Genomic DNA, 26,067 nt, shown 5'->3' with positions numbered 1-26,067 from the left:
CTGGACCCCATCTCACAAACCATGAGATTATGACCTGAGCTGACATCAAGAGTCAGACACTCAATTGACTGAGCCACCCTAAGTCTTTAATTCATTTTGACCAATTCTTATATATGGTGCAAAGTAAGGGTCCAATCTCATTCTTTTGCATGTGAATATCTGGTTTTCCCAATACCATTTGTTGAAAAGACCATTTTTCCATGGTGGAATCGTCTTGATACCCTTGTCAAAAATCATGTGACTGTATACGTAAGTTTCTTTCTAGGCTCTGTATTCTATTCCATCGGTCTATATGTCTGCCTTTACCATTTCCACACTGTTTCTATTACTGTGACTCGGTCTTAAGTTTTTAAATCAGAAACCATGAGACCTCTAACTTTGTACTTTTTCAAGATTGTTTTGGGTATTCAGGAAGCCTTGAGATTTCATATGAATTTTAGGATGGGTATTTCTATTTTTTTAAGAAAAAAAAAGCAGCCAATGCCATTGGGACTTTGATAGGGGTTGTATTAAATCTGCAGATCACTTTAGGCAGTACTGAGTCTTCTGTAGATTGTTTTACGTTTTTGTTTATTCTAGTCCTTTAGCCATTGTCCAAGCTATGGATAAGGTTCCTGGGGATACACGCTGAGTAACTGAAGAACAGGGAAATTTTTTCTACACCACTTCCGAATCAGGGTCTTTGCAAGGCTAGAGGATTGAGAGAGGACACACAGAACTTGCTGTAGGCAGGCCCTTGAGAAACTGCCCCTCAGGGATTGGTGGTTGTGGAAACACACCGTTAAAATGCAAAGGGAGATACAATGGAACTGCTGCAGGGTCCACAGTGTTTAATGAAGTCCAGACTTCGAGGAGGCAGCACCCTTCTAGATGATTTCACAGGTACCTTGCCAGTGAATTTAAGGTCCAAAGAGCCCTGGGAGGGGTCTCGGGCATGCACTTGCTTGGAAGTGCTGGGGGAAGAAAAGTGCTACTTTTTAAAATTGTTCCTTTGAAATGCCCCCAAATGGTCCAGTGTGATAAGTAAAATGTATGGTAGAGATAAGCATCTCTCTCTCTCTCTCTCTCTGTCAACTACTGTGTGCAAACAATAGCAAAATTATAATCCTTATTCTGCCATGGGGATTTTTATAACTGGATCTGAAGGCAGATCCCCGATTTTAGGCCTGTGGTATTCCAGACTGTTTTGAGCAGTGGCATTCACATGGAGCCTCTTTGAAGCATGTCACTCATGTGGTCGAGTCTGAAAAGCCGGATTTTGCCTCTGCCATATATTAGTGTGACCCTAGGCAAGTCATGTAACTTCCAGTAATAATACACCTGCCAAACCCTAATTTGAGGGCTTTGTGAGCACTGAATGACATACCATGCATTAATGTGTTTTCTAAGCTATAAAAGGCTATAAAATATTATCTAGGTTAGAGTCACTCATTCTTTAATCACACCTCACCCAAATCTGAAAATCCCTACTTCCACACGTGTGTATAGGAGTATGTGTGTATGGGGGGGGCGGGTAGGGGAGGGAAGGTGCGTGTTGACAGGGACAGAAGGAACATGAGGGAGGAGTTGAGGTTTCCAACCACCATCTCCATCCCCCACTCCAGCTGAGAACCCGGGTCACAGTGACTGGCGTTACTGGGTCTGTATTCCGAGCTTCGCTGTATGTACACCCCACCAGCGGTGAGTCATTTAACTCTACATACCTCAATTTCCTCTTCCATAAAATGTAAATTGAAAATGGCTCCTGCAATGTCTCTCAGGAAGATGGGTCCTTGAAGAGTCCCTGACACATTCATAAGCCTACATGGTATTCAATGAATTGTTACAGTCTTTTCCAAAATTATGTGTATTTTTCTGACTGCAGAAATAAAAATTATATGGATGTGAGACAGTACAGAAAACTAGAAAACAAAGAATACCTAATCACCCAGAGAGAACTCTTATTAACACTGTGATGTGTATTCTTCCAGTCTCTGTTCTACCCATTTTTACACAGATAATACCATACGGAATATATAACGAACAGAGTCATAGCTGTTATTTTTGAGCACCTAAAATATGCCAGGAATTGAACTAGATGCTTTACATATGTCATTTTATTAATCTTTATAATCCCATTCAGTAGATATTATTGTTTCCACTCTGTAGAGTTATTATCATCTCGAGGAGGGGTGTGTGCTTAGCCTGATTCTCTAGTGTGAAATTGAAATGCTTTCCTATATTAACCCAACCTTTTGCTCAACAACAGCCAAAATATACAGATATTAACAGAAGGAAAATGCATACGCTTGCTCTTGGCTTTTCCCTTCGGGGAGCTAAAATGGTGCCTTAGCCTGGATACGCACATAAATTTCGGGGGGTGTGAATGATGACATTGCTTTAGCCCTCTACCTGCCTACTCTTAACTACCTCGTAACACTTCCATCACAGAACAAGTGGTCCTGTTTATAAATGTATTCTAATTTTCAAGAATGAGCTCTTAGAAAAAAAAATCTTATGAATCTGCCCAAAGGGCTTTCTAGTTGGTGTGCTCTAATTGCTTGGAATTGTGACATAGCTTTGGGGACCACCTTGGGATCCTCCGCTTGAAATTTTTTGCCCCCTTCTGACTTCTGGTTCATTGTAGAGCTTTGAGCTGTGTAATGGCACTATGGTGGCAGCAGGGTGGTATGATTATGATTATGATTATGATTATTCATGAATGCGAGATTAACCCCGTGCCCCTCCTCTAGGGAGGTCCCAGGGGATGTACCTCCGGGGTGAGAGCAGGTGAGACCGAGCTACTTTATTGTTAACCAGGGGCCGTACCTCCCAGTGCAGTGAAACCATAAACATGCTGGCGCTGTGACTTAGGCTAAAAGCCTGGGTGTGACTTCTGACTCCTTCTAAACCCAAATCTGACCAACAGGGCTTTTCACAGTTCAAAGGGATGAATATAGTGCCAGGCTCCCATTTACGTAGTGCTTAAAAAGGGCCAGGCACTTGACAGCTATAAACTCATTTCGCCCTGGCAATCGTCCTATTAAGGTAGAAAGTATTGTCCTCATTTTAAAATGAGGAAATTGAGGCACCCAGAGAGAACATGATAGCTATTATTCGCAACAAAAGAGAGTTTCTGGGTGGCACGCCCCTGCCCACTGGTAAATATGGCCTAATCAGTGTCCTGACTTAATCAGAAGAAAACTAAAGTGAGGGTCAGAGGAGCACCTAGTAGACTCCTCCTCCCACTCCACCTGCTGGAATTACTAAGGCAAAGCCATTTTCACAAATCCGCTGAAGCTGACCTGCTCCGATGGGTGGCTGCCTCGGCTGGGGTGAGGGCTCATCCCAGCTGGAACCCAAGAGGCAGCGAGAGTCAGCATGAAGTGGCCTCTGACACCACCCCCTTCCTTTCCCGCTGTCTGGCGCTCCTTTCCTGGCCCCGTTTGGCCCACCAGGCCTGAGCCCTGCTCTGAAGGTGAAGTCACCAGGCTTTGGACACACACAGCTGGCTCAGGACTGTCATGAACTAGTCCTCAGTGGCCTTGGGCAAGTTAACCTGTGTGAGCCTCTATTTCCTCTTACTTAGAGGAGAGATGACACCTCCTGGCAGAGGGCTTAAGGGATGGCTGTACTTAAAGGCCTTTGCTACTGAAATGTTGCTTGCTTGCTGTATGCCAACCACCCTTACAATCTAGTAGGGATCTCCTGGATACCCAAAGGCTATAAAGAACCCGTGGTTGATGTGGCAGAATTTCAGGGATACCAGCAAGGTGATGTTGGGGGCAGAGAATTGTCCCCAAGGCTCTGTGATACACTCAGACAAGGGGAGAACCTTGTCCATTCACGTGGTGTTAAAGGTTACCCACAGTCTAATGTAAAAGGGGCAGAGGTGAGACACAGAAAGCTACTCCAGAGGACAGGACTGTCTAAGGATATAGACAGATATATCAAAGTGTTTTGAAAACTAATTAAATGGTATTTCTTGCAAACATCCCAGAAGACTTTAGGTACTAAGAACAGTGGTACAGGCCACTTCCAAATGGAATGACTTACTCGATACATTTTATGCAGGATGAGAACAGAGGGCACCTAGAAGGCTCAGTCAGTGAAGCATCTGACTTCAACTCAGATCATGATCTTGCATTTCGTGGGTTTGAGACCCACATTGGGCTCTGTATTGACAGCTTGGAGCCTGGAGCCTGCTTCAGATTCTCTCCCTCTCTCCCTCTCTCCCTCTCTCTCTCTCTCTCCCTCTCTCTCTCTCTCTCTCTCTCTCTCTCTCTCTCTCTCTCTCTCTCTCTCTCTCTCTCTCTCTCTCTCTCTCTCTCTCTCTCTCTCTCCCACTCCTCTACTTGTGCTCTGTCTCTGTCTCTCTCTTTCAAAAATAAAACATTAAAAAAATTTTTTTTAAATGTGGGACAGGAGCAGAGAAGGAAGGTTGGGTCCAGCCTCACTGTCTTGGCACAAGGAAATTGCTTAGGAGAGCAACTTCCCAAACTACTATTTTGTGAAGAATCACCTGGCAATTTTCTTACAATGCAAGACTGATTCAGTTGGTCAGGAATTGTGTCTGCAACTGCCTTTCTAACATGCTCCCAAATGATGCCTATGCCGCTGGTCTGTGAACCGCACCCGGAGGATCCATGCAGAGGACAAAAGCACCTCTCAGTTCTGCACTGATTTGGGTCCAGAGGACCAATTACTGCCAGCTCCTGCTCAGATACACATTGTCTCTGTCTGTACCTGAATGTGTCCCTGAATTATCTATTCTTTCATCAAGAGTGACCTGAAAATGCCCACAATTACCTGAAAATCACCTCATCTTCTCACGCAGACCCAACCAGAAACTGCTCCAGGGAGCCAAACTCTCACTGAACTCTAGGCTGCCTCCTCAAGCTCGCCCTCTGCTGGTAGACACAGGTCATTTTCCTCTAATCCCAGCCTTTCACGAGGCTCAAATGCTCATTTTTGTTTTCCCATTAATACAGGCAAAAAAGTTGCATCATATTCCACAGGTTTATTTCACTCTATAGATTTTGGAGAATTTTTTCACCTTGTATTGTAAGCGGCGCACTGTAGGAGGGGTAGACATATTTGATGCACACTTACTCCTCCTCCACCGTTTGTTCCCATCCATCCCAGGCACTTCCCATGGAGGGGGGGGGCAGGATCAAACTTTTATTTGGACTGATCACAGTCCAGCAAGATCAGGAGAGGGAGCAAGTTTCTTTTGATCCAACGTTGGGGTTGGTAGTGGAGGCAACATAAATAGAGACATCAGGAGCCAAAAAACATTTAAGAGAAGGATAGGGAGATTGGGAGATTGGTGCTGCTGATCATAGCATTGTTCACGCACTAAAACATTTTTTCATCACCTCCCTACTATATACAAGTTGGGACCAGGAGCCAAGCACCTGCTAATCCTGCACAAAAAGACTGTAGCCTCATGGGAGAAACAAACATCATAGCTAATACTTATGAGAGGACCATATGCCAAGCAACATACTTACATAATTTGATTTAATTTTATTTAATCCACACAGCAATTCTGTGATCATCCTCATTGTACAAATGAGAAAAACTGGGGTGCAGAGAAGCTGAGTGATACTTCTAGTTAATGAAGTCAAGAAGCTTAAAATTCAATTTGTTCTTTTTCTCTAAGAGGGTTCTGGGGTTTGATGGGTGTGGCTGGCTGGTTTTCACTTGATGCCCTTTATACAGTTGACTTTATACAGTCAGATAATGGCTAAGGCCAGCTCTACATGCCTACAGCCAGGGCCGGGATGTCTAAAATCTAGGGTTGGCTGGGTATCTCTGTTCACAAGGCCTCCCTCCACATGGCTAGCTTGGGCTTCCTCATGGCTTTGCAATCAGAATAATTGGACATCTTAGATGACAGTCAACCAGGCAAGAACTGCAAGGTTTCTTATGATCTTGTTTCTAAAAGCATATGGTATCATTTCCATTGTATTTTGTTGGTCCAAATGGTTACAGGTCAGCTCAGAGTCAAGGAGGTGGAGTTGTGGACTCTAAGTCTCTGTGGGGGAAGAGCTCAAAGCATATCAAGGGAAGGAATTGATAAAGACCACCTTAGAGACAAGTCACCACACCAGGATTTGACCCTAAGCAGCCTGACTCCAACCTTTGTGTATTCAATCATTACGTTCCACTGCCCCCACGTAAAACACAGTCACACCATGCTCCTAGTGGTTGCGTAGTGTAGAATGGGGTACCAAGGAGGAAGTGATCAGCTCTGCCTCAGTAGGTCAGGGAAGGCTTTCCAGAGGCAACACACACACACATGCACACACACATGTCCCTTGGTGTGGAGGACAGATTACGACTGCATTGGGTAGCATTCTATGTGATCCCTACATTTTGTGAGGTGACAAGAGCTGAGGAAAGGGACAGCTCTGAGGCAGCATGTGGAAAACCACCGACCTGGAAAAGAGAACCATGAAGTCTAGTCCCAGCTCTGCCCTTGAGAGGAGTCAGTAGAGAAATAAGGGTCTCAGGCCTTTCCAGAACGTCACAGAGTGGAATTTCTGACCGTACTGTGCTCCCCCACCCCCAGATTGGAGACCCGCACCTGGTGATCTGTATGGACTGCTCAGCAGACACCATGACCAACCGCCTGCTCCAGAGGAACCAGAGCAGCCCTCGGGCAGAAGACAGCACCGCCACCATCGCCAAGCGCCTTGAAACCTACTACCGTGCGTCCATCCCGGTGATCGCCTACTATGAGACGAAAACGCAGCTCCATAAGGTGAAACGTTTCACTTCTCTCCTCCAAAATGAGCCAGTTACCCACCCCTTTTTCTTTGTTCAAGAAAAGAAAAAAAAAACAGTAAATTTTGGTCAAGGGATCTGGGAATTAGAGCTGCAGACAGCTGTACCACTTGAGCCAAAATATGGGTCCCTAACTCTCTTCACTTTTCTATAGATCAAAGTTAATTATCTGTCATAACACAGACCATAAAAAGCTGGTCATGCAGTTCTTGCAGATGCCATTATATTTGCTAAGAACGACTCCTTCTCCTAGTAGGAAGCAAAGGAGGCATGTATGAGGCATAAAGTTCTGCCTTCTAGACCTCAGCGAACAGATGGCCCTAAAGGGCTTTTCTACATTTAAGGTCCAATGACTGAATTTCTAGGTTTTTACACAGTTCATGATAGGCACTTGGAATTCTTGCAATAACTGTTATTGAGGAGAGCAGCGGGGGGGCCAGGAGAGCAGGCAGTCCCGGACAACGATGAAGGTGCCGTGGGGAAGTATGGAGGGAGACAACCTAATGACCCTGGTTACTCACCGTTAATTTCATGAATTTGGGAAAACTACTCAGTCTCACTTCATCCACTCATCTAAAACACATGTCTGAAACCTCCTGAGGGCCATCCATTGCCCTACAGGTTTGATATGGATAATAGTTGCTGTTCTTGCCTCCGAGAGGTCCAGGGATTAGTAGGGGAGATAGACAAACCTCTGATCCCAATATATGGTCAAAGTGAGCACATAGTGAGTTCCAGGCACCCTTGACACCAGTCTAAAGGAACAGGAAAGGCCTCAAGGAAGGTGACTGGAGAACTAAGCTAAGCCTGGAAGAGGGGGTGATGTGAGAGGAGCAGGGCACCTTGCACAGGAGCCCCATGTGAAAAAGGTCAGGAGAAGCAAGGAACTCCGCTTGGCTGTGACACCAAGTGCCAGGGAAAAGAGGGACCAGGGATGGAGAGGGAAGCAAGGACCAGATCAAGCTAAACCTCATGCAGAGGCAAATAACTGTCCCGTCGTTAATGGGAGGAGGGCAGACACAATCAGGGTTGAGATAGAATACTCGGTCCATCAGCCTGTGGAGAACGGATCCTGAGAACGTAATGGCAAGGAGACCACGGTGGGCTGAGACCCAAAGCACAATAGAGAAGAAGAACACCTACTTTCTGCTATTCACAGGAAGTTAAAGGAGACATCAGTCCGTAAAGAACACACTGGTCTATGAGGCAACTGCCTCAATTCCTTGGCAGAAACCATTGGTAATGAATTCTCATCTTCTAAACCTGTTAATGGTCCATTTTCCAGCACTTAGCCCTGGGTGTAGAAGTCTGAAAGGTGCCCCTGGATCTGACGCAGGGATGTCAAGGTCGTGGCATGACAGCCGCCATCCTCAGCTTGCCCTACCTAGGCAGACCCTGCTAATCCACTCTTCCCTGCAGGACCCAGATGTGGCCTCTGGATGTTTGTTAGCTCAGCTACTACCCATTAATAGGACTTGATATGCAAGATGACACCTATTCGCCCTGCTTGGTGTAACCTCTGGTTGCCACATAAAAACCAACCAACCAACAAACGAAAAACTTACATAAAACAAGAAAAAAAAGTACATTATATAAGAGCAGGGTCTTAAGAATTCAGCGTTGCAAAAGCCTTTACAAGATTAGTGATTTCCACCCTTTGTGCAGCCTGGAACACGTAAGAAAATTTTCCAGATAGAAGAGAATTTCTTCCACTTTCGATGTGTAGGGGTGAAAAAAAATCCCTAAGTAATTGAGAGCTTAACCACTTGCAGTCAGAAAATCCCTCTCTCCCCCTCGTGCGTCATTCCAGCCTAAATTCTGCACTCTCACAAATGATTGGGACATGGAGAGAGGACTAACCGAGGTCTCAGATAAATCTGAGTCCTGGAATCCTCCCCAGAAATACCTAAGTTAGTGGAAAATGAAGTTTCCAGTTCCACCGGACTCATCTCATCAGTTTTCCTTGCGTTTCACGGAGACGCTGGCAGCTGGGTCTGCGGCGAGGTGACTTTTATGATCCTTTAGCAAATATTTAAGACTGACTCCGGGGCAGTGTGGCTCCAGCCCGCAGGACTCCCAGGGGGCGTCTCAGAGGAAGCGCTCGGGGCCACTGCCTCTGCCCGACTGGATGAACCACATTGCTCCCTCCCCAACCTTGCCTGCAGGCGAGGGTACTAGACAACCGGAAGTGAGACTTGTTTGCGGTGCCAGGAAGTGGGGACTGGAGGAGAAGCAGGGGAAGGTGACAGGCTTGGGGAAGAGGAAACCTCTGTCCCTTCTGCTCTCTGGCCTCTGGGCTCCTGCCCCATCTTCCTGAAACAGCTTTATCTCCCCCTGGATTCTAAGTGACAGTTTGATGCTCTTTGGATTGTTAGCACCTCCTCTCCATCTCCTTGGTTTATTGAGCCCGGGGCTGGGCCGTGTGCCACCCAGGTGGGTTCTTGGATCATTTAAGGAGTTTTCATAAAATTATTAGGTAGGGGCGGTGAATGCACTTCCAAAATGCGAGCAAGACAAATCAGCAGCTCAGTGAGATATACTTAGAATGAGAGACACGTCACAGGTCAGCCCAGAAATAGACCACCCTGCGCAAGCACTTCCTTCAGGCCTCAGTGCTGACCAGTTACCCATCAGCTAACACCCCTGCCTAATGATGGTTAGCCCTCCGGCCGCCAGCTAGCTGAAAAAAGTGCAATGCAGTTTCAAACAAAGGTACCAAAAAAGCAAAGGGGAATTTACACAGCCACTGCCTTACTCTTTGTCTTTATTATGTGGTCATCACACAATACAGCCAGAACTCCTTAGGACATAAACCAGGGGAGAGGCATACGTGATCCAGAGGGAACCCCCGACTTCCCAAGTGCCCCCCTCTCTCACAAAGGCAGCTTTGCTCTGCAGCTGAGAAAGAGCTGGAACAGAGCTTTTCTTCATCTCCTCTCTTCCCCTCTGTGCTCAGGGCAGACATCATCAATCAACCCTGGCGCTGCTTTCCTGCCCAGTCTGGACAGCAGCCACAGCAACTGTCCCAACACGGCAGTGGGGTAGCCACACCCAGCTCGCTAGAGTTAACCCCTAAAAGGAAAAGGAGTGAGAGGATTCATTATTTTAAAAAAGGAAGGAAGGAAGGAAGACTGAAATGTAGCAATTTTGGGTAAAAAGCACAGCAACTGGCCAAAGATGTTTGGTGGAGAAAATGCTGTCCAGGGCATGAGGTGGCCTGATGTGCAGTGTGAAGGAGCTTCGTGAACTTGGGTGCGTGATTTCACGGACTCGTCCTAAACGGAGAGAGAGAGAGAGAGAGAGAGAGAGAGAGAGAGAGAGAATCTTAAGAGGGCTCCATGCTCAGCCAGAGCCCGATTCGGGGCTCAATCCCATCACCCTGGGAGCATGACCTGAGCTGAAATCATGAGTTGGAGGCTCAACCAACCGAGCCACCAGGCGCCCCTGTATTATTTTCTAATCATAAAAGTAACACAGACTTGTTTTAGAAAATATGAAAACTAGGTAGAGCCACGACTCAAACATTCTGGAGTATTTCCTCTAAATCTTATTGCTATGAATTTTTAAAACATGATTGTAACCGTAGATCTATCGATTCGGGCTCCTTGGTTGCACATAAGAGGCACCGACTCCAGCCTGACCCGGAACACAAAACTTGATGGTCAGTTATGCAGTCCGCAGCCGCAACACAGCAGGCCCGAGGCCGTCGACCAGGTCTCTCCTGCTTTTCACACATGCCTTCTTCTCTCATCCATCCGGATTTTTCTTTCTCTGGCCCAGAAGCCAGCATACGGCCACCCCCACAAGCTCCCCGTCCACGTGTCCGCACAGCAGCTCCAAATTCCTGGCAGAAATGTTGTGACTGGTCTTGCTTTGCTCATGGCCTCTCCCTGCCCCTCTCTAGCCAGGCAGGTGTGGTCACGGGGGACATTTTCATTTGTTCTGTGATACTCCGTTGAGTGCACACTACGTGTCTTGGTGCTGGGGACACAGCAATAACCAAGATAAGCCAACCCTCACGGAAAAGGCAAAAACGGCACGTAAGAAAGTAAAAGGATTGCTTATAGGGTAATCTCTATGCATAAAACAAAACAGAGTATGTTGTTGGGGGTGGTTATTTTAGGCGGGTGTGTTGGGCAAGTCTCTGAAGAGGTAGCATTTGAGTTAAAACCTGACGCATGTGCCTACACATGGCTGCCTGGGAGGTCCCCTGGGAACCGGGAGGGGGCTAAGGAATCCCCAGAAGAGAAGGGCTTGTTTGTTGTGAGCTGGGAGACACCCCAGAAACAGCTACCTCCAGTGGCATCTACAGAATTGTATAAACTGATATTTCAGACTTCTCTTTTTGCTAATTATAGAAGTGATAGCTACTTTTAAAAAAGAAATACACTTTAAAATCTAAGAGTATAAAGATAAGAATTCTTCCACCCAAAGATAACCACTAAGGAACATTTTGATGTATTTTCTTACATTTGTTTTTCTCCACTTGTTTCATACTTTTTGTTCATGAGATAATCAGCCCAGAAACACCCCAGGCCATAGATGAAGAGGGCTTGATAACAGATGAGAACTGTCCCCGGGCTATTTATTAGTCTTAATTAAAAAAAAAAAAAAAAAGGAGGGGCGCCTGTGTGGCTCAGTCAGTTAGCGTCTGACTTAATCTCAGCTCGGTCATGATCTCACCGTTCATGAGTTCGAGTCCTGTGTCTGGCTCCACACTGATAGCCAGGAGCCCGCCTGGGATTCTCTCTCCCTCTCTCACTGCCCCTGCTCCACACCCTCTCTCTCTCTCTAAATAAATAAACGTAAAAAAAAGAGAGAGAGAGAGAGATCAATGACTCATTAAACATGCATTTTACAGATGCAGGAAATCAAGTTCTTTGGCAACTCTCTCTGCTTTTGTAGAGGAGAAAGTAAGTTTTTGTTGGGCAATTCTTCTGCCATAGTGTCCCGACTTCATGAAGAGTGGAGCTGTTTTTAGTAAGTCCTGAAATAGAGCAACACCCAATGCTGTTCTGGGTAGTCATCCAACCTAGCAGGGGCCTTCCTGTGAACCGGGAGGTAAAGAATGAGAAACGCAGCCGCTGGCACTACCACGAAAGGAGTGGAGGCAGAAGGCACCCTAAGGTCAGACTTCACCCCTGGAGAACCCTTAGGGACTGCCTCCCTAAGTGTGCAGTCTAACACAAGAAAGGAAAACCCAAAATTACTTTTATATTTTGAATTTTTTATACTTGAGTTCTTAAATTGTCCTTAAAGTTTCTTTATTTTGAGAGAGAGAGAGGGAGAGAATGTGTGAGCGGGGGAGGGGCAGACAGAGAGAGAGCAAGGGACAGAGAAAATCCCAAGCTGTCAGCACAGAGCCCAGCTCAGGGCTCAATCCCACAAACCGTGAGATCCTAAGAATCAGACGCTTAACTGACTGAGCCACCCAGGTGCCCCTTGTGTTCTTCACTTTGATTCTTCCTTCAGTTGGCTAAAATAACTCAAACTAGTTTTTAGTTCGATTGTTTTGTGAATATCTGAGAACGTTGCTACAGTGGCTTTACACACACGTACCAGTTTCACTGAATATAAAACTTAGGTCAAAATGCAGAAAACACGCTCCACTATTTTTAGGCATTTAGTGTTATGGAGGAAAAGGCATAGACAAATTTGGTAGTCAACTTTTTTCAGCTTGTATCTTCAAAGATTTTTTTTTCAATTTTTCCATGTCATTCAAAACTTATGTCCAGATATCAGTCTCCCTTCACTGATTCCCTCTGTTGTAGACACGTTTTTTCCTTTTCTTTTGTTTGTTAGCGTCTGACTTAATCTCAGCTCGGTCATGATCTCACCGTTCATGAGTTCGAGTCCTGTGTCTGGCTCCACACTGATAGCAAGGAGCCTGCCTGGGATTCTCTCTCTCTTTTAAAAATTTTAATGGTTTATTTATTTTTGAGAGAGAGAGACAGAGCACAGGTGGGGGGCAGGCAGAGAGCGAGGGAGATACAGAGCCCGATGCGAGGCTCGAACCCACGAGCAGTGAGATCATGACCTGAGCCGAAGTCGGACGCCCAGCTGACTGAGCCACCCAGGCGCCCCGACCTTTTTTCTTTTTCAACTTGAGAGTTTGGGGTAGCTATTCTTTATTTTTTAAGTACCAAATTTCTTTTTTCTCCTCAAAATTCCTCAAAACATAAAATTCTTAGGTCTCACTGTGTTCCTTCTATATTAGTTCTGTCCTAGAAAAATATAATGTGACCCACATATGCAATTTTAAATTTACTAGTAGCCACATTTTAAACACTAATAAGAGGGGCGCCTGGGTGGATCATTGGTTGAGCATCCGACTTCAGCTCAGGTTATGATCTCTTGGTCAGTGGCTTTGAGCCCTGCGTCGGGCTCAGTGCTGACAGCTCAGAACCTGGAGCCTGCTTCAGTTTCTGTCTTCCTCTGTCTCTGCCCCTCCCCAGCTCATGCTCTGTCTCCCTCTCTCAAGAATGAGTAAATGTTAGGGGCGCCTTTGTGGCTCAGTCGGTTGAGTGTCCAGCTTCAGCTCAGGTCATGATCTCGCGGTTTGTGGGTTCGAGCCCCGCGTCGGGCTCTGTGCTGGCAGCTAGCTCAGAGCCTGGAGCCTGCTTCAGATTCTGTGCCTCCCTCTCTTTCTGACCCTCCCCTGCTCGCGCTCTCTCTCTGTCTCTCAAAAAGAAATAAAAATCATTAAAAAAGAAAAAAGAATGAATAAATGTTTAAAAAAAAAACATGGTTTTTTTTTTTTAAGTAGGGAAAAGAAATGGTTGATGGTGATGTTATCAAGTCTTTGAAATCCGGTGTGCATTTCACATGACAGCACAGCTCAGTGCAGAGTGGCCACACCTCAGGTGCTCAAGAGCAAGGCATGGTAGTGATTTCTGCTTTGGAGAGCATGGTTCTCCATCTGTGACCCACTCTGTCGTTGTCACTTCTGTGCTCTCGACTTTCTAGGAAAAAATCCCAAATGTGTCTTCTACTCTTCCGGTTCAGCTTTTCACACTGTTGTTCCTGCTCCGTAGCTACCAACATGGATCTTAATTCTCACGTGTGTTTTCTGTTGCCCCAAGCCCGTTCTTTTCTTCTCATGCTATTGCCTTTTCACCCAGCCTGTTCTCATTTCATGACTGTCTGCTCTTACTTCACAGCAGCCATGCCCTCTTCTATATGGTTTAAAGTAGCTATAGTATCTGTTAACTTTCTCTCCTGTGTGTTTTTATAGCACTGTTTCTTTCTCCATCTTTGTATTTATCATGCTTCATTATAATTACTTCTTTACATGTCTGTGGCTGCCAATGGGAAGTAAATTCTGTAATGGGAAGAATTCGGTCTGTCTTTTTCACAGCTTTATCCCCAGACTGTAGCATAATGCCTGGCACATGGGGGGGGTGGGAGTACTCAGTAAATATTTATTATTGAGTACTCAAAAAATTGTATTTAAATTTTTCCTAGTTTCTATATTATATGATTATCAGGGATCTGCTTTCCTTCTGAGTCTCTAGAATAGTGTGCCCTTTGCCTGTTTCTATAGTTTTCGTTTCCCCCACCCCACAAACTTCAGTTTGTTTAAGTTTACATATCCTCTGCATTCTGATTATCTATCGCTGTGTAGCAAAGCACCCCACCACTTAGTGGCATGAGTCAACAGCCGTTACTTGACAGTTCTGTGCTTCAGGAGTTTGGAAAAAGCACAGTGGAGATGTACGTCTTGGCTCCCTGGCCTTTGGGACTCAACTGGGATGACTCAGCTGAGGGCTCCCGCGGAGAGGGCTGCCATGTCCACCCAAAGACGGACCTCCGTCACTCCTCTGGTGCCTGAACCGGGCCGGCTTGGCTGGAACACTTGCACGTGGCCTTTCCAGAACGGCTTGTGCTTCTCACAGCACTGCGCCTGGGTTCCAAAGGCAGTGCCCCAAAGGGAGCCTCCAGAATGTTCCCAAAAGCCAGGGCAGGAGCTGCAAGCCTTCTTCTGGCCATGCTGAGGAGATCAGACAGCCTCACTTCTGCTGTATTCTACTGGTTCTAAGAATGTCCCGAAGGCCTGCCCAGGTTCAAGGGGAAGGGGATTATAGTTCGTCTCTTGATCAGTGAGTTGCAAGGTCCTATTCAGAAAAGTACGTAAGGTGAGAGATATTGTTGCAACCATCTTTGGAAACTATCATTTGCTACGCCCTGCAATGCAGGGGTAGGGTAGGAGAGAATCTCACGGCCCTCAGGACGTGCAGGGGATTGTTCATCTCACTTTACGTGTGTCTGAGCACCAGCGGCACTCAGGACGGGTCCTGCGGAACCTCATGCACGCGGAGGCGGGGGGGGCATCAGGGAGGCCACAGCAGACATGGGATTTGGGGGCCAAGGCGGGCTGAGCAGGGACCATGGCCGTCCCGAGATGGCGCTTGCTCCTATGCCTCTTCCAACTTCCCCTCTCACACCAGGATCTGTCCTTCTAGTTTGGGACGTGTTCCCCCCTCTCTCTTTAGTTATTCTTTTGGTAATACAATCTTAAATTAGATTTAGAAAAAGATGTCCTGGTGGGACTTAGAACAGCTCTTGGGGCTCCTGGGTGGCTCAGTCGGTTAAGCGTCCGGCTTCGGTTCAGGTCATGATCTTATGGTTCGTGGGTTTGAGCCCCGCGCTGGGCTCTGTGCTGACAACTAGCTCAGAGCCTGGAGCCTGCTTCAGTTTCTGTGTTTCCCTCTCACGCTGACCATCCCCTGCTTGTGCTGTCTCTCTCTGTCTCTCAAAAATAAATTTAAAAAACATTTATATATATATATATATATATATATACATGTATAAATATATATATATATTTTTTTTAGCTCTTGCCTTTGAAAGTCGTGACCACATGGCAGAAGGGCAGATGCCTGCTTTTCTGGTCAGTTTCCAAGTCAGGGGCAGATTATGGAACCTAGTTTCACTGGCAATGGGTAGCAATCCAAGTTTTCGGAATTTCTGTGGACATTCACCTTCTCCTGGGGCTCCATGGGTATTTCAGAGGGAAACTGGGAGAGGCTGTAGTAAGGGAGGCTTGTCGGACCCCATGCCCCAGACGTGAGAGGGGGTTTCTCATCAGATTCTCTGAACATCAAACAGGCTGAGGAGAGAAAAGCATTAGCAGGGGATTCAGTGATCCCAGCTGTGTTAAAACTGTCATGTGTTCATGTTGGTGCTAGGATTAGATTTATTTCAAAGGATTTAAGTGTTTTAATTTTTTTTCTGTTTTTATATTTATTTTTGAGAGACAGAAGAGAGCACGAGCAGGGGAGGGTCAGAGGGAGACACAGAATCGGAAGCAGGCTCCAGGCTCTGAGCCGTCAGCACAGAGCCTGATGCGGGGCTTGAGCCCACGAACCGTGAGATCATGACCTGAGCTGAAGTCAGATGCTCAACCGACTGAGCCACCCAGGGGCCCCTCAAAGGATTCTTTTAAATTGCTAAACTAATAAGTGTTTACTATAATTAGCAAAGAGGAAAAGTATCTGTGTGTTTGTGTGTATATACGGATATATAAATAAAACGATTAGCAATGCTCAATCCCTCCAACCTACTCCCCTGGAATAACCAGAGTGAACAGTTTATTGTGTATCTTTCTACCTCCCTCCCCAAGCCTACTGTTCCTCCCCCTCCTTTCTGTTTCTCTCTCTCACAGACATTTTGTTCTCACTCTCATTCTCTGAGGCCGTCCAATCTACTCTGTATAAACACACACACACCCCATGGTGAGAAGTTCTGATTTCATAAAAATACTGTCCTGTACGCATTTCTCTGAAACGCCTAGAAGCCAACACCTATGTCACAATGATGTTTTCGTTTTAACAGTCACGTAATATTCTACAACATGGATATCCTGGAAGTTATTCAACCAGTTCTAGTTTCGTTGTTTGGTTTACTGCTCACAACTGTGCAGGAACCAGAACCCTTATTCAGGCTTTTGTTTCTAGTAGGAGAGAGTGTTGAACTATTTGAAGCAGTCTTTTTTTAACCCACTCATTTCCACTTCCCTCTCCATGTCGCCCTCAGAAGAATTTTTTGGTTTTGGTTTTTAACATTTATTTATTTTTGAGAGACAGAGAGAGACAGATCATGAGCAGGGAAGGGGCAGAGAGAGAGGAACACACAGAATCAGAAGCAGGCTCCAGGCTCTGAGCTGCCAGCACAGAGCCCGAGGCGGGGCTCAAACCCACAAACTGTGAGATCATGACCTGAGCTGCAGTCTGATGCTCAACCGACTGAGCCACCCAGGCGCCCCTGAGAAGAGGTTTTTGAATGCAGAAAAGCTTCTGGACTTCCCAGTTCCAAGCTCCTTGCCCTCTTCTATCAATGCCCCCTCCTCCGCTGAGTTTGCTTCTCAGTTCTGAGTGCGAAGGCTCCGGGGTTTGGGCTGACCTCCCCGGGTCTGGCCACTAGCAGCCTGGGCTTGGGGACAGCCCTCCCTCCTGCTTGCCTGCCCAGTAAAAAGAGAAGTGCACAAAGGGGCAGGTGACTTCAAGGAGCCCCAAGGTTATGTCCTCTAACTTGACAAATGAGGCATAAATCTTCCCTCTGCCTCTGAGAGACTTAAGAAACTCATTTCTCATGACTCTGCTTGAATAGTCTCTCCACCCCTGCCCTTCCTGTTCGGCCTGCACCAGCTTCCCCGCAAAGAGCTTTTGATTCGCTGCAATCTGCTTTGCTTCCCTGGGGTCCTGTTGAAATGAGTTGTGCTCACTGGTGAGAGAACTCCAGACCCTGTGCTCTTCCAGACTTTCTTGATTTCCTTTCCCTGTGGTTGCACCAGTCACATGGCACGCTCCGCTTTTGGCCAGCCCAGGGCCGTCCCTTCACTGGGCTTCACTGTAACTCACAACGTCTCCGGGAGCCACTCCCATGGATTCTGGAAGCCAGCAGGGGACTGGTGCTGTTCCTTCTAAGGTCCTTGACATGCTTGGCAGACGTTTATGGGGCATCTCTAATATCCAAGACATGGCGGTTAATGCTAGGAATTCCAAGAGGAAAAGACCCTCGTGAAATTCTGCACCACTGCAAAGTAGTAAAAATACTGATAAAATTTACAGAATGTTCTGGGACTTTAGGAGTACTGGGCCTGAAAAGATAGGTAAGGGCTTCTGAGAAAAGAGGACATTTGAGCAGGTGCTAAAGGACGAATACAAGTGCCTAATGGACAGAGGTGAAGGGGGCAAAGACACTGACACATGGAACAGCCCAGTAACGTCAGCGCGAGATGCGGTTAGTGCCCCGCCAATGGACGGAAGCAGTAACACACCAGACCGGAGAGCAAGGCTGAGGCAAGACTGTGAAGGACCCAAATCCATTCATTCATTTCCTCCTTCATTCAACAAACTTGCTAGCCCAGCATGGTCCAGCGGAAATAGAATGTGGCAGGTGATGGGCATGGAGGAGGGTACTCGTTGGGATGAGCACTGGGTGTTATATAGAAACCAACTTGATAATAAACTATAAAACAAAAAAGAAATAGAAGGTAGGACACATACATAGAATTTAAAATTTCCTAGTAGTCGCATTAACAGGGAAAAAAGTAAATAGAACCAAATGAAATGAACATAATAATGTATTTTATTGAACCTAATATATCCTCAGTCTTAGCTTTCCAACATGTCATCAATATAAAAATTATGAGAGACTTTATTTTTTAATATGTCTTCAAAATCTGGTACTTAAGCATAACTCAATTCAGATGCTAAATTTTCATCAGAAATAGATTGTGTTTGTATGCCTTAAAATTTATGGTTAAAATGGCAGATCTCATATACTCAAGTTGTTCCAGTAAATTTTTGAATTTTCCAATAAAGGAGTCCAAGTACCAGTTTTAAAAGTTAGATTGATTTTAATTACATGGCGTAAAAAACTCAGCTCCTCGGGGGTACTGGCTGCCTTGCAGGTATTCTGAGGCCCCCTGTGGCTACTGCATTGGATAGTATCTTAGAAAGTTCCAGCTAAATACTGCTTTTAAACAGGGAAATGATCAGATATGTTTTAGAATTTTGTGGATGTCTATGAAAAAAGCTGTCAGCCAAATTTAAATTTCAGACAAAATTGGGAGCAAGAGGGGGAAAAAAAGGAAAGATTTTAAGTGTAACTTTTGAAATGGACAAAGTGCTTGTGCTTTGGAAAAGTCCTATGTACGGAGAAGCCATTAATATGCAGATTATAAATCACCCTAAACTTGTTGCTAACACTGGTCCTAAAAGCTCTCTAATGTAAAGGTATGCATAGCCCTCTTGCTTCCTACAGCCTGGGCCTCGAGAATAAAAAGAAATCTGTGTCCTGACTGGATGTGTGAGCCGGAGGACTCCCAGAAGCGTCGTTTACATAACCCTGACTTTTGAAGAATGCATCTGATGCTCAGCCCAGACAGCACGCAGGTGCGGCATATTAAGGGCTTTGCCTTTGCTGAGCCTGGGCTGGCGGTGCGGGTCCCTGCGGTGTGAGGCTCCGTCTGGCTCAACGGAGGACAAGACGAGAAGAGGAAGAAGGTGGCGCGCACTACGATCATAAACCACTCAGGGGCAGCCCAGAAGCCCCACGGCGCCAACACATGAAAAACAAAACTAAAACTCCGGCCCCGTTTGTAACAGCATGGGAAAATTCAGAAGAAACACAACTAGATCGGCGCAGTGTTGGAACCAGCCAACCGTTTCATGGTTTGTAGATTCACAGAACGAAAGAGAAAGAATAGACAACGTGTGTGGTTCCTAAGGCTGCTAACTACTTTCCTCATTTAGCAACATGCTCTGCTGACTGCCGGGAAATAGTGTCACTGACTGCGCTCCTTTGAGAAGTCAGATGAAAACTGAGAACTTCAATCCTATTCCCTGCTCACTGGCTGGTAGCACTTTTTTTTATTATTAAAAAAAAATACTTCCTCTACTGATCACTTACTTCAGGATTTTATATTAACTCCTAGACTCAAAAAGATAAGTTCTTAAAGTCAAGAGCACACTCACTTATCTAGGCTTCAATTAAATTAAATACATTAAAGCCCCAAATATTCTGACTTTGCTGATTCAGAATTGGGGGTCTTTTGGGGAAAAGACTTCATGACACTTAACTATTCATGGAAAAAGAGAGTTGCTAAAAAAATAGCATAGCATAAGCATTGGTTATGGAGCAAAAACTTGGAGGACATCTTATTTTCAAGTTTGCTCAATTGCTGAGGAGGTTCCCCTTCATGCAAGACAGGATACAGGATTCTTATCTGTTCACTAAGGATGTTAAACCCTGGCACCTTGTTAGTGGGTTTAAATTTGCTAAAGTTGGAAGCACTGAGAATAGTTTCTGTAACTTAAAATGCACTTATTAGATTGGTTCTTTCCCATTTCTTTTGACTTACCCAGGAATAACATGAAAATTTATATAAGTCACTTACTGTTCTCTTAAAATATTCTCCCTGTGAGAATTCACTGAGCAGGGGGACCAGAGACCTGACCCATCTGCCACTAATAATGTGAAGGACAGTGTAAACAATAAGCCAAGTGTTCATGGATCTCTACCTTCTTACCCACCCCCGCTGCCCGGGAGGAACCAGAGAGGGGCTGCAGAGAGGGAGTTAACGAGCTTCCCTTCTGACAGGGTTTGCTTGGGCAAGACAGGCTCAGCAGGGCGGCGGCAGCAGCAGATTCGCTGATAAGTGGTGTTAGGAAGGCAGGCATTTCAAGGCATGTCTTGTCTGTTCAGGTTACGGATAAGGCATGATGGGACCGTAAAAAGGAAGGAAGTACTGACACTCATACAACATGGGTGAACCTTGAAAACAAAGCGCTTAGTGAAAAAATAAAAATAAAACATGCCATACACTGTATGGTTCCACTAATAGAAGATGTCCAGAACGGGCAAACCTATGGAGCTACAATCTCATCCTGACCTAGTTTTCCAGCCTCCTCTCCTTCCCCCGACTCAAGCAGCATTTGCTCTGTCCTCAGCAAAGCCTCACTGATCCCTCAAAACTCCAGGTGCTTTCAGATTTCTATCCCTTTGCACATGCTGGTCTCTCCATAGAGAAGGCTCTCATTCTCTTTTATTAAAATCTTCAAATACATATCCACTTCTCTAGGCTCAGCTTGACTGGCAACACCAAATCAAACTCAACAGTCCAGATGCCCACTGATGGGTTCACAAAGACGTGAACCGAGATTTGGAATAGCATAGAGTACCAGAGCTGGAACCAACCTGGCATCAGTCCCTTTGTAGGACAGAGGAGGAAACTGAGGCACGAAGAGTATGAATGGCTAGTCCACGTCCTGAAGCTCACTGGGGATTAATACCAGGTACCATGGCTCCTAATACAATGCCCTTTGCCTTACACTTCACCCCTCCTGCAATTTTTTGACTAAGCAAATATTTATCAACTTTTATGGACCTGTGTTTGATTTTGCCAACTCATACTTTAAAGACCCTGATGTAATTCCCATTATTGTGTAACAGAATCTGTAAGCCTCTTTATGATCAACACAGGCTTGGCCCCAACCAAACTCAGCCAAGCAGCCATTTTGAACTGGTGGACGTATTATAACGTGGTCGAGAAGTGCAAGAACTTTGGAGTCAGAGACCTTGATTTCCACCAGGTCCCTGCCACTTACTTAGCTGTATGACCTTGGGAAATTTAATTCGTCTTTCAGAGCCTCCGTTTTGTCATGTGTGAAATGAGGATGTCTGTCCTCCCAAGATCATGGTCAGAAACCTGATTGTTTAAAGAGGACTTACCTGGGAAGTAGGGGATGGAATGAGAGAGCAAGTGAGGAGGGCAGGGACTCAGGGAAGGAAGGTGAGAGCCGAGGAGGCGGCGATGGAGGGCTTGAGAGATGATGAGAGAGAGGAAGGAAGGGAGCTAGCAAGTAAGGGTGGAGATGAAGCAAGGGCAGAGGCAGAAAAACATTTTAGTTAAATAAGTTTATTTAAAAATAAAAGCACTTATGCTTCCGCAGTGGTAACGAGGATGACGATGACGACCTTCCTCAGGAAGCCCCCTGCCCTCCCAGCGCGGGGGAAGGTGCTCTGTATTCACAGCCTGAATTGCTATGAACTCTTCATCTCTGCTCTTGAGCCGTGAGCTTCTTGACAGTCACGTTGTCTTGTTCAGCTTGGTATCTCTAGCACATAATGTTAGCACCCAGGAGATGTTTGTTGGTTGAAAGAAAGGGAAGGAGAGGTAAAAACGAGAGGCAAGGTGCTGTGAGGGACACAAACATGGCAAAGCCGAAGTCCCTGCCCCCAGATGGAAAGCCGCTAGCCGGGGAGACCAGTTGCAGACTGCTGTCTTTGACTCTCCTAGAAGGAAGGGATAGGACACATTGATTGGGGGGCGGGGCACTTAATTTTTTAATTTTAATTTTCTCCTTATTGGGCGATGTATCACACACAATAATGCGTAAAAGCCGCATGTACAGTTTGGAGAATTATTACAACAAACGCTGTGTAATCACCATGCAGGCCCAGCAGGTAGGAAAGAATGACAGAAGCTCCCTGGGTCTCCCCGAGGTCACCGCCTCCATCCTCCACGCGGCAGCCACTCCTTTCGTGACAATCCTCTTCTCGCTTCTCTTTCTGGTTTTACACTCATGTGCGGCTCGAATCGCGCTGCATGCGTAGCCCTCGAGACTCGAGGCTCGCTTCCTTCCCGCGCCGCAGCTTTGGGAGAGCCGCCCCGCTGCTCAGTGCAGCCGCTCTAACGTTCCTTCCATCGCGATTCACTTCCGTCTTGTGACTGTGCCACGATTCATGTACCCATCTACTGCCGACGGGCTTGTGTGATTCCTCCAGGTTGGGACTGTTACTAACACTACTTCTAGAAACACTGTTGTATCTTTTTTCTGGGATATTTTAAATGTGGTGGGGCTTTTGTTTGTTTTAGTTTTGGTGTTTGGCGGGTTTTTGAGAATTTATTCTTCCTCTGAAATCTGTGAAGTCCTGTTGTGAAATCAAAACTCACTTGCAAAGAAGGTAGAGGAGAGTGGAAGAAATTGGTGTGGTCCAAGATACCCCACAGCAAAATCCTCCGGAAATTTGTTAAATATGCAGATTAGATGGCCCAGCCCAACCCAAGCAAAGGAGTGGAGATGACGGCTGGAGAGCTGCCTGCTCCTCCCGCAGGTCCCGATGGTCCCTAGGTCTCCTCTTCCTGTCGCTCAGACATACCTCAGTGACTGGTACAATGTTGGGCCACTTTTTTTAAAGGTTTATTTTTTAATGTTTTTTATTTATTTTTGAGAGACAGAGACAGTGTGAGCAGGGGAGGGTCAGAGAGAGAGGGAGACACAGAATCTGAAGCAGGCTCCAGGCTCTGAGCTAGCCGTCAGCACAGAGCCTGACACGGGGCTCGAACCCACGAACCGTGAGATCATGACCTGAACTGAAGTCAGGCGCTTAAGTAACTGAGCCACCAGGTGCCCCCATGGTCGGGACACTTTGCAAGAGGAAGGGGGTAGTTGTGCTTTAATGCCCAGGAAACCAGCTCCCTGTCGGCTTCCGCTGCTGTTGGCTCCTCGCAGTGGGGCGCCAACAGCGTCCGCGGGGACGCTGCGTGCAGCAAACCTGCAGGTGGACGTCCCGGCTTTTGCTTTCTTCTCTGTGTGCCTCCCCTCACCCTCCCAAAACCCTATTCCCAGGCTGCCCAAATGCTCTAGAACACTCAGAAGTCTTTTAACTAACTCCAGTCTTTCCATGAGCCTTAACAAATCTTTACCACACCAAGGCACCTACGTTGTTATTGTTCTCAAGATTTTTAGTGTTTAAATTCACAGCAAAATCAAGCAGAAAGTACAGAATTCTCATGCACCCCTGTCCCCAGACACACAAAACCTACTGTCAACATCCCACACCCTGGGAGGTTCACCGATGAGTCTCCATCAACACATCATTCTCACCAAAAGTCCAGTTTCCGTTAGGGTTCACTCCTGGTGTCCACACCCTCTGGATTTTGACAAAGGTTTATGGACACGCATCCACCGTTCACGACCTAACAATCCTCTTTGTTCCGCCTATTCATCCCTCTGTCGCCTCAACCCAGACTGTTCACTGTCTCCACAGTTTGCCTTTTTGAGAATGCTGTGTGGTATGGAGCCTTCCCAGATTGGCTTCTTTCACCTAGCAATAGGAACTGAAGTTTCCTCCAAGTCTGCTCACGGCTTAGCATCACTGCTTCTGAGTGCTAAATAATATTCTGTTGTCTGGATACCACAGTGTACCCAGTCACCTAATGAAATCTCAGTTGCTTCCAAGTTTTGGCAATTATCAACAGAGCTCCTATAAACAATCTGTGTGCAAGTTTTTGTGTAGATGTTAACTTTCCACCTCCTTTAGATAAACACCAAAAGGCACCATTCCTGGAGCGTATAGTAACAATGTTTGATTTTGTTAAGAAACTGCCAAACCAAGCCGTCTTCCAAAGTGGCCGTACCATTTTGCATTCCCGTCAGCAAAGAATGAGTGCTGTACCGCATCTTTACCAGCATTTGGTGATGTGTTTTGGATTTTGTCCATTCTAATAGGTGTGAAGTGGTATCTCATTGTTTTCATTTAGCAAACCTGGCTTTTTAACAATCATTCACTTTTTCCAGTGGTTTGGCGGGTCTTCAATTTTAAAATTTGGCACAGCAAGGGCAGGCAATCCTTTTCTTTATTATTAAAAATGGTCTTGTTTGCAAAGACTTGTTAAGTTTTTTTTTCTTTCTTTTTAAATATAGGTAAATGCAGAGGGGACGCCGGAGGAAGTTTTTCTTCAACTCTGCACAGCTGTTGACTCTATTTTCTGAGGGCAAAAAGGCATGTACATCAAGGAGAGTGGAGGCAGAAAAAAAGGCTCATCCCTTAACACAATACGTTTCAAGTTAAACCGTTTGTGTCCCCACCCCCACGCCCCCAAATCCTGACATTGCTGTTTGCTTCCGAGCTTGACCTTTCTGAGAGGTGTCTGGAAGTCATGCATGGTGTGTGTGGTACTATCCAACCTTCTCTTCCTAGTTCAGACAGCCGTCCGCCCCCAGCACGCACACTCTTGTGTCCTGTCGGTTGTGCCTCAGAGCTGCCGGCTAGTACGTGACCAGCAGCGGCGTTCAGCTGTGCCCTCAGGACTTGCTAGTCTGACCATTTGAGTTCTCGGTCATCCAACAGGTCAGCCCCCCCAAACTCCCCACCACATTTTTCTTCCTCACCCCAAGAGTTACATGCTGCTCCCTGATGAAGGGCCTTACCCTGGAGGGGCACCTGGCACCTCCTCTGGTGGCTGTTTCCTCAAGTCTCATCCACTAGTAGCTCAGAGCCAGAGACGGAGTTGATAACGCCAGTTGGTGATAAGAAATAGGATTAAATTTGAAAATTTGATGAAATAAAACAATGTGAAACTATACAGCTTTCCCCAAGATCAGAAAACCCAGACTAGTCACCAGTAACATTTCTGTTCATTTTTAGGAAATTGGCTACTACTTGGAATACTGTCATATGGCTTAAGAAAACAAACTGATAAATTGTCTAACCTAATCTCTTTTATACCTGGTGGTGCATTTCAGCAATTATACATTAATACCAATGACCAAACACAACATAAAGCATGAGGTAATTTGTTACTGCATTCACTGGAATAATGTCAGCTTATGGTTTTCATTTTATATGATCATGTATTTATTTTTACTGCCAAGCAAGAAATAAAGTAACAGTAACAAAACTGATGTGGGTGGGAGAGGCATGTCAGCACATGATATTTCACAGACCCCAGTGCTGTGTTGGTTTCATACAGGCCCTTCCCAGGGCTGTGCAAACCTTACCGTATCCGTATGTAAAACTGTGTTTTTTCCCTGCTTCAAACCAGTGAAGTCTGGGTTCTCTTTTGTGCTATCAGTTGCCAAATCAGAGCTTCTTATATAGTCTACTGGAATAACTGCATCTGCCATTCAGTCACTCAGTTTGCATGCCGTTCTTTTCCCTTCAATGGTTGTGTTGATAAGGATCCAATTCTGGGACAGAATTGTATTTTTAAAGTCATTTTTTTTTCTCGAAATGGATATGTGTACAAATAAAATAAATGGAACACAGCATAGCTCTTTTTCTATTTATTTGTAACTCACATCATTCTGGAAAGCACTTGAAGCCTTATTCCAAACAGAATTAGAAGCAAACACAGTTAATAGTTGAGATTTATGATATGCTCATATGGTTTTAATTTTGGCCATAGATCAGTTCTGAGCTATTACAGAGAGAATTCTCAGTGTACTCGTGATACATGGTAATTTTTACGTTTCCTTCTGCCCTAGCAGTCATTCTTAAACAGAA

The 26,067-nt window shown here is 45.8% G+C and overlaps 1 protein-coding gene across 2 annotated transcripts in view; it reads left to right on the top strand.

Annotated features, from left to right (window-relative positions):
- Positions 1-25,834, top strand: part of AK5 (adenylate kinase 5) — a 229,812-nt gene extending 203,978 nt beyond the window's left edge. For both annotated transcript variants that reach the window (XM_029948743.1, XM_029948742.1), the window contains exons 13-14: positions 6,557-6,748; positions 24,486-25,834. In XM_029948743.1, the coding sequence (XP_029804603.1) occupies positions 6,557-6,748; positions 24,486-24,554 (261 nt within the window). In that variant the 3' untranslated portion in view covers positions 24,555-25,834. The remainder of the gene's footprint in view (positions 1-6,556; positions 6,749-24,485) is intronic.
- The last annotated feature ends 233 nt before the right edge of the window (positions 25,835-26,067 follow it).

The sequence above is a fragment of the Suricata suricatta genome, chromosome 8, assembly GCF_006229205.1.
Source record: "Suricata suricatta isolate VVHF042 chromosome 8, meerkat_22Aug2017_6uvM2_HiC, whole genome shotgun sequence".
NCBI lineage: Eukaryota > Metazoa > Chordata > Mammalia > Carnivora > Herpestidae > Suricata > Suricata suricatta.
The sequence above is the reverse complement of the archived record's forward strand: the minus strand, read 5'-3'. Positions and strand labels throughout refer to the sequence as shown.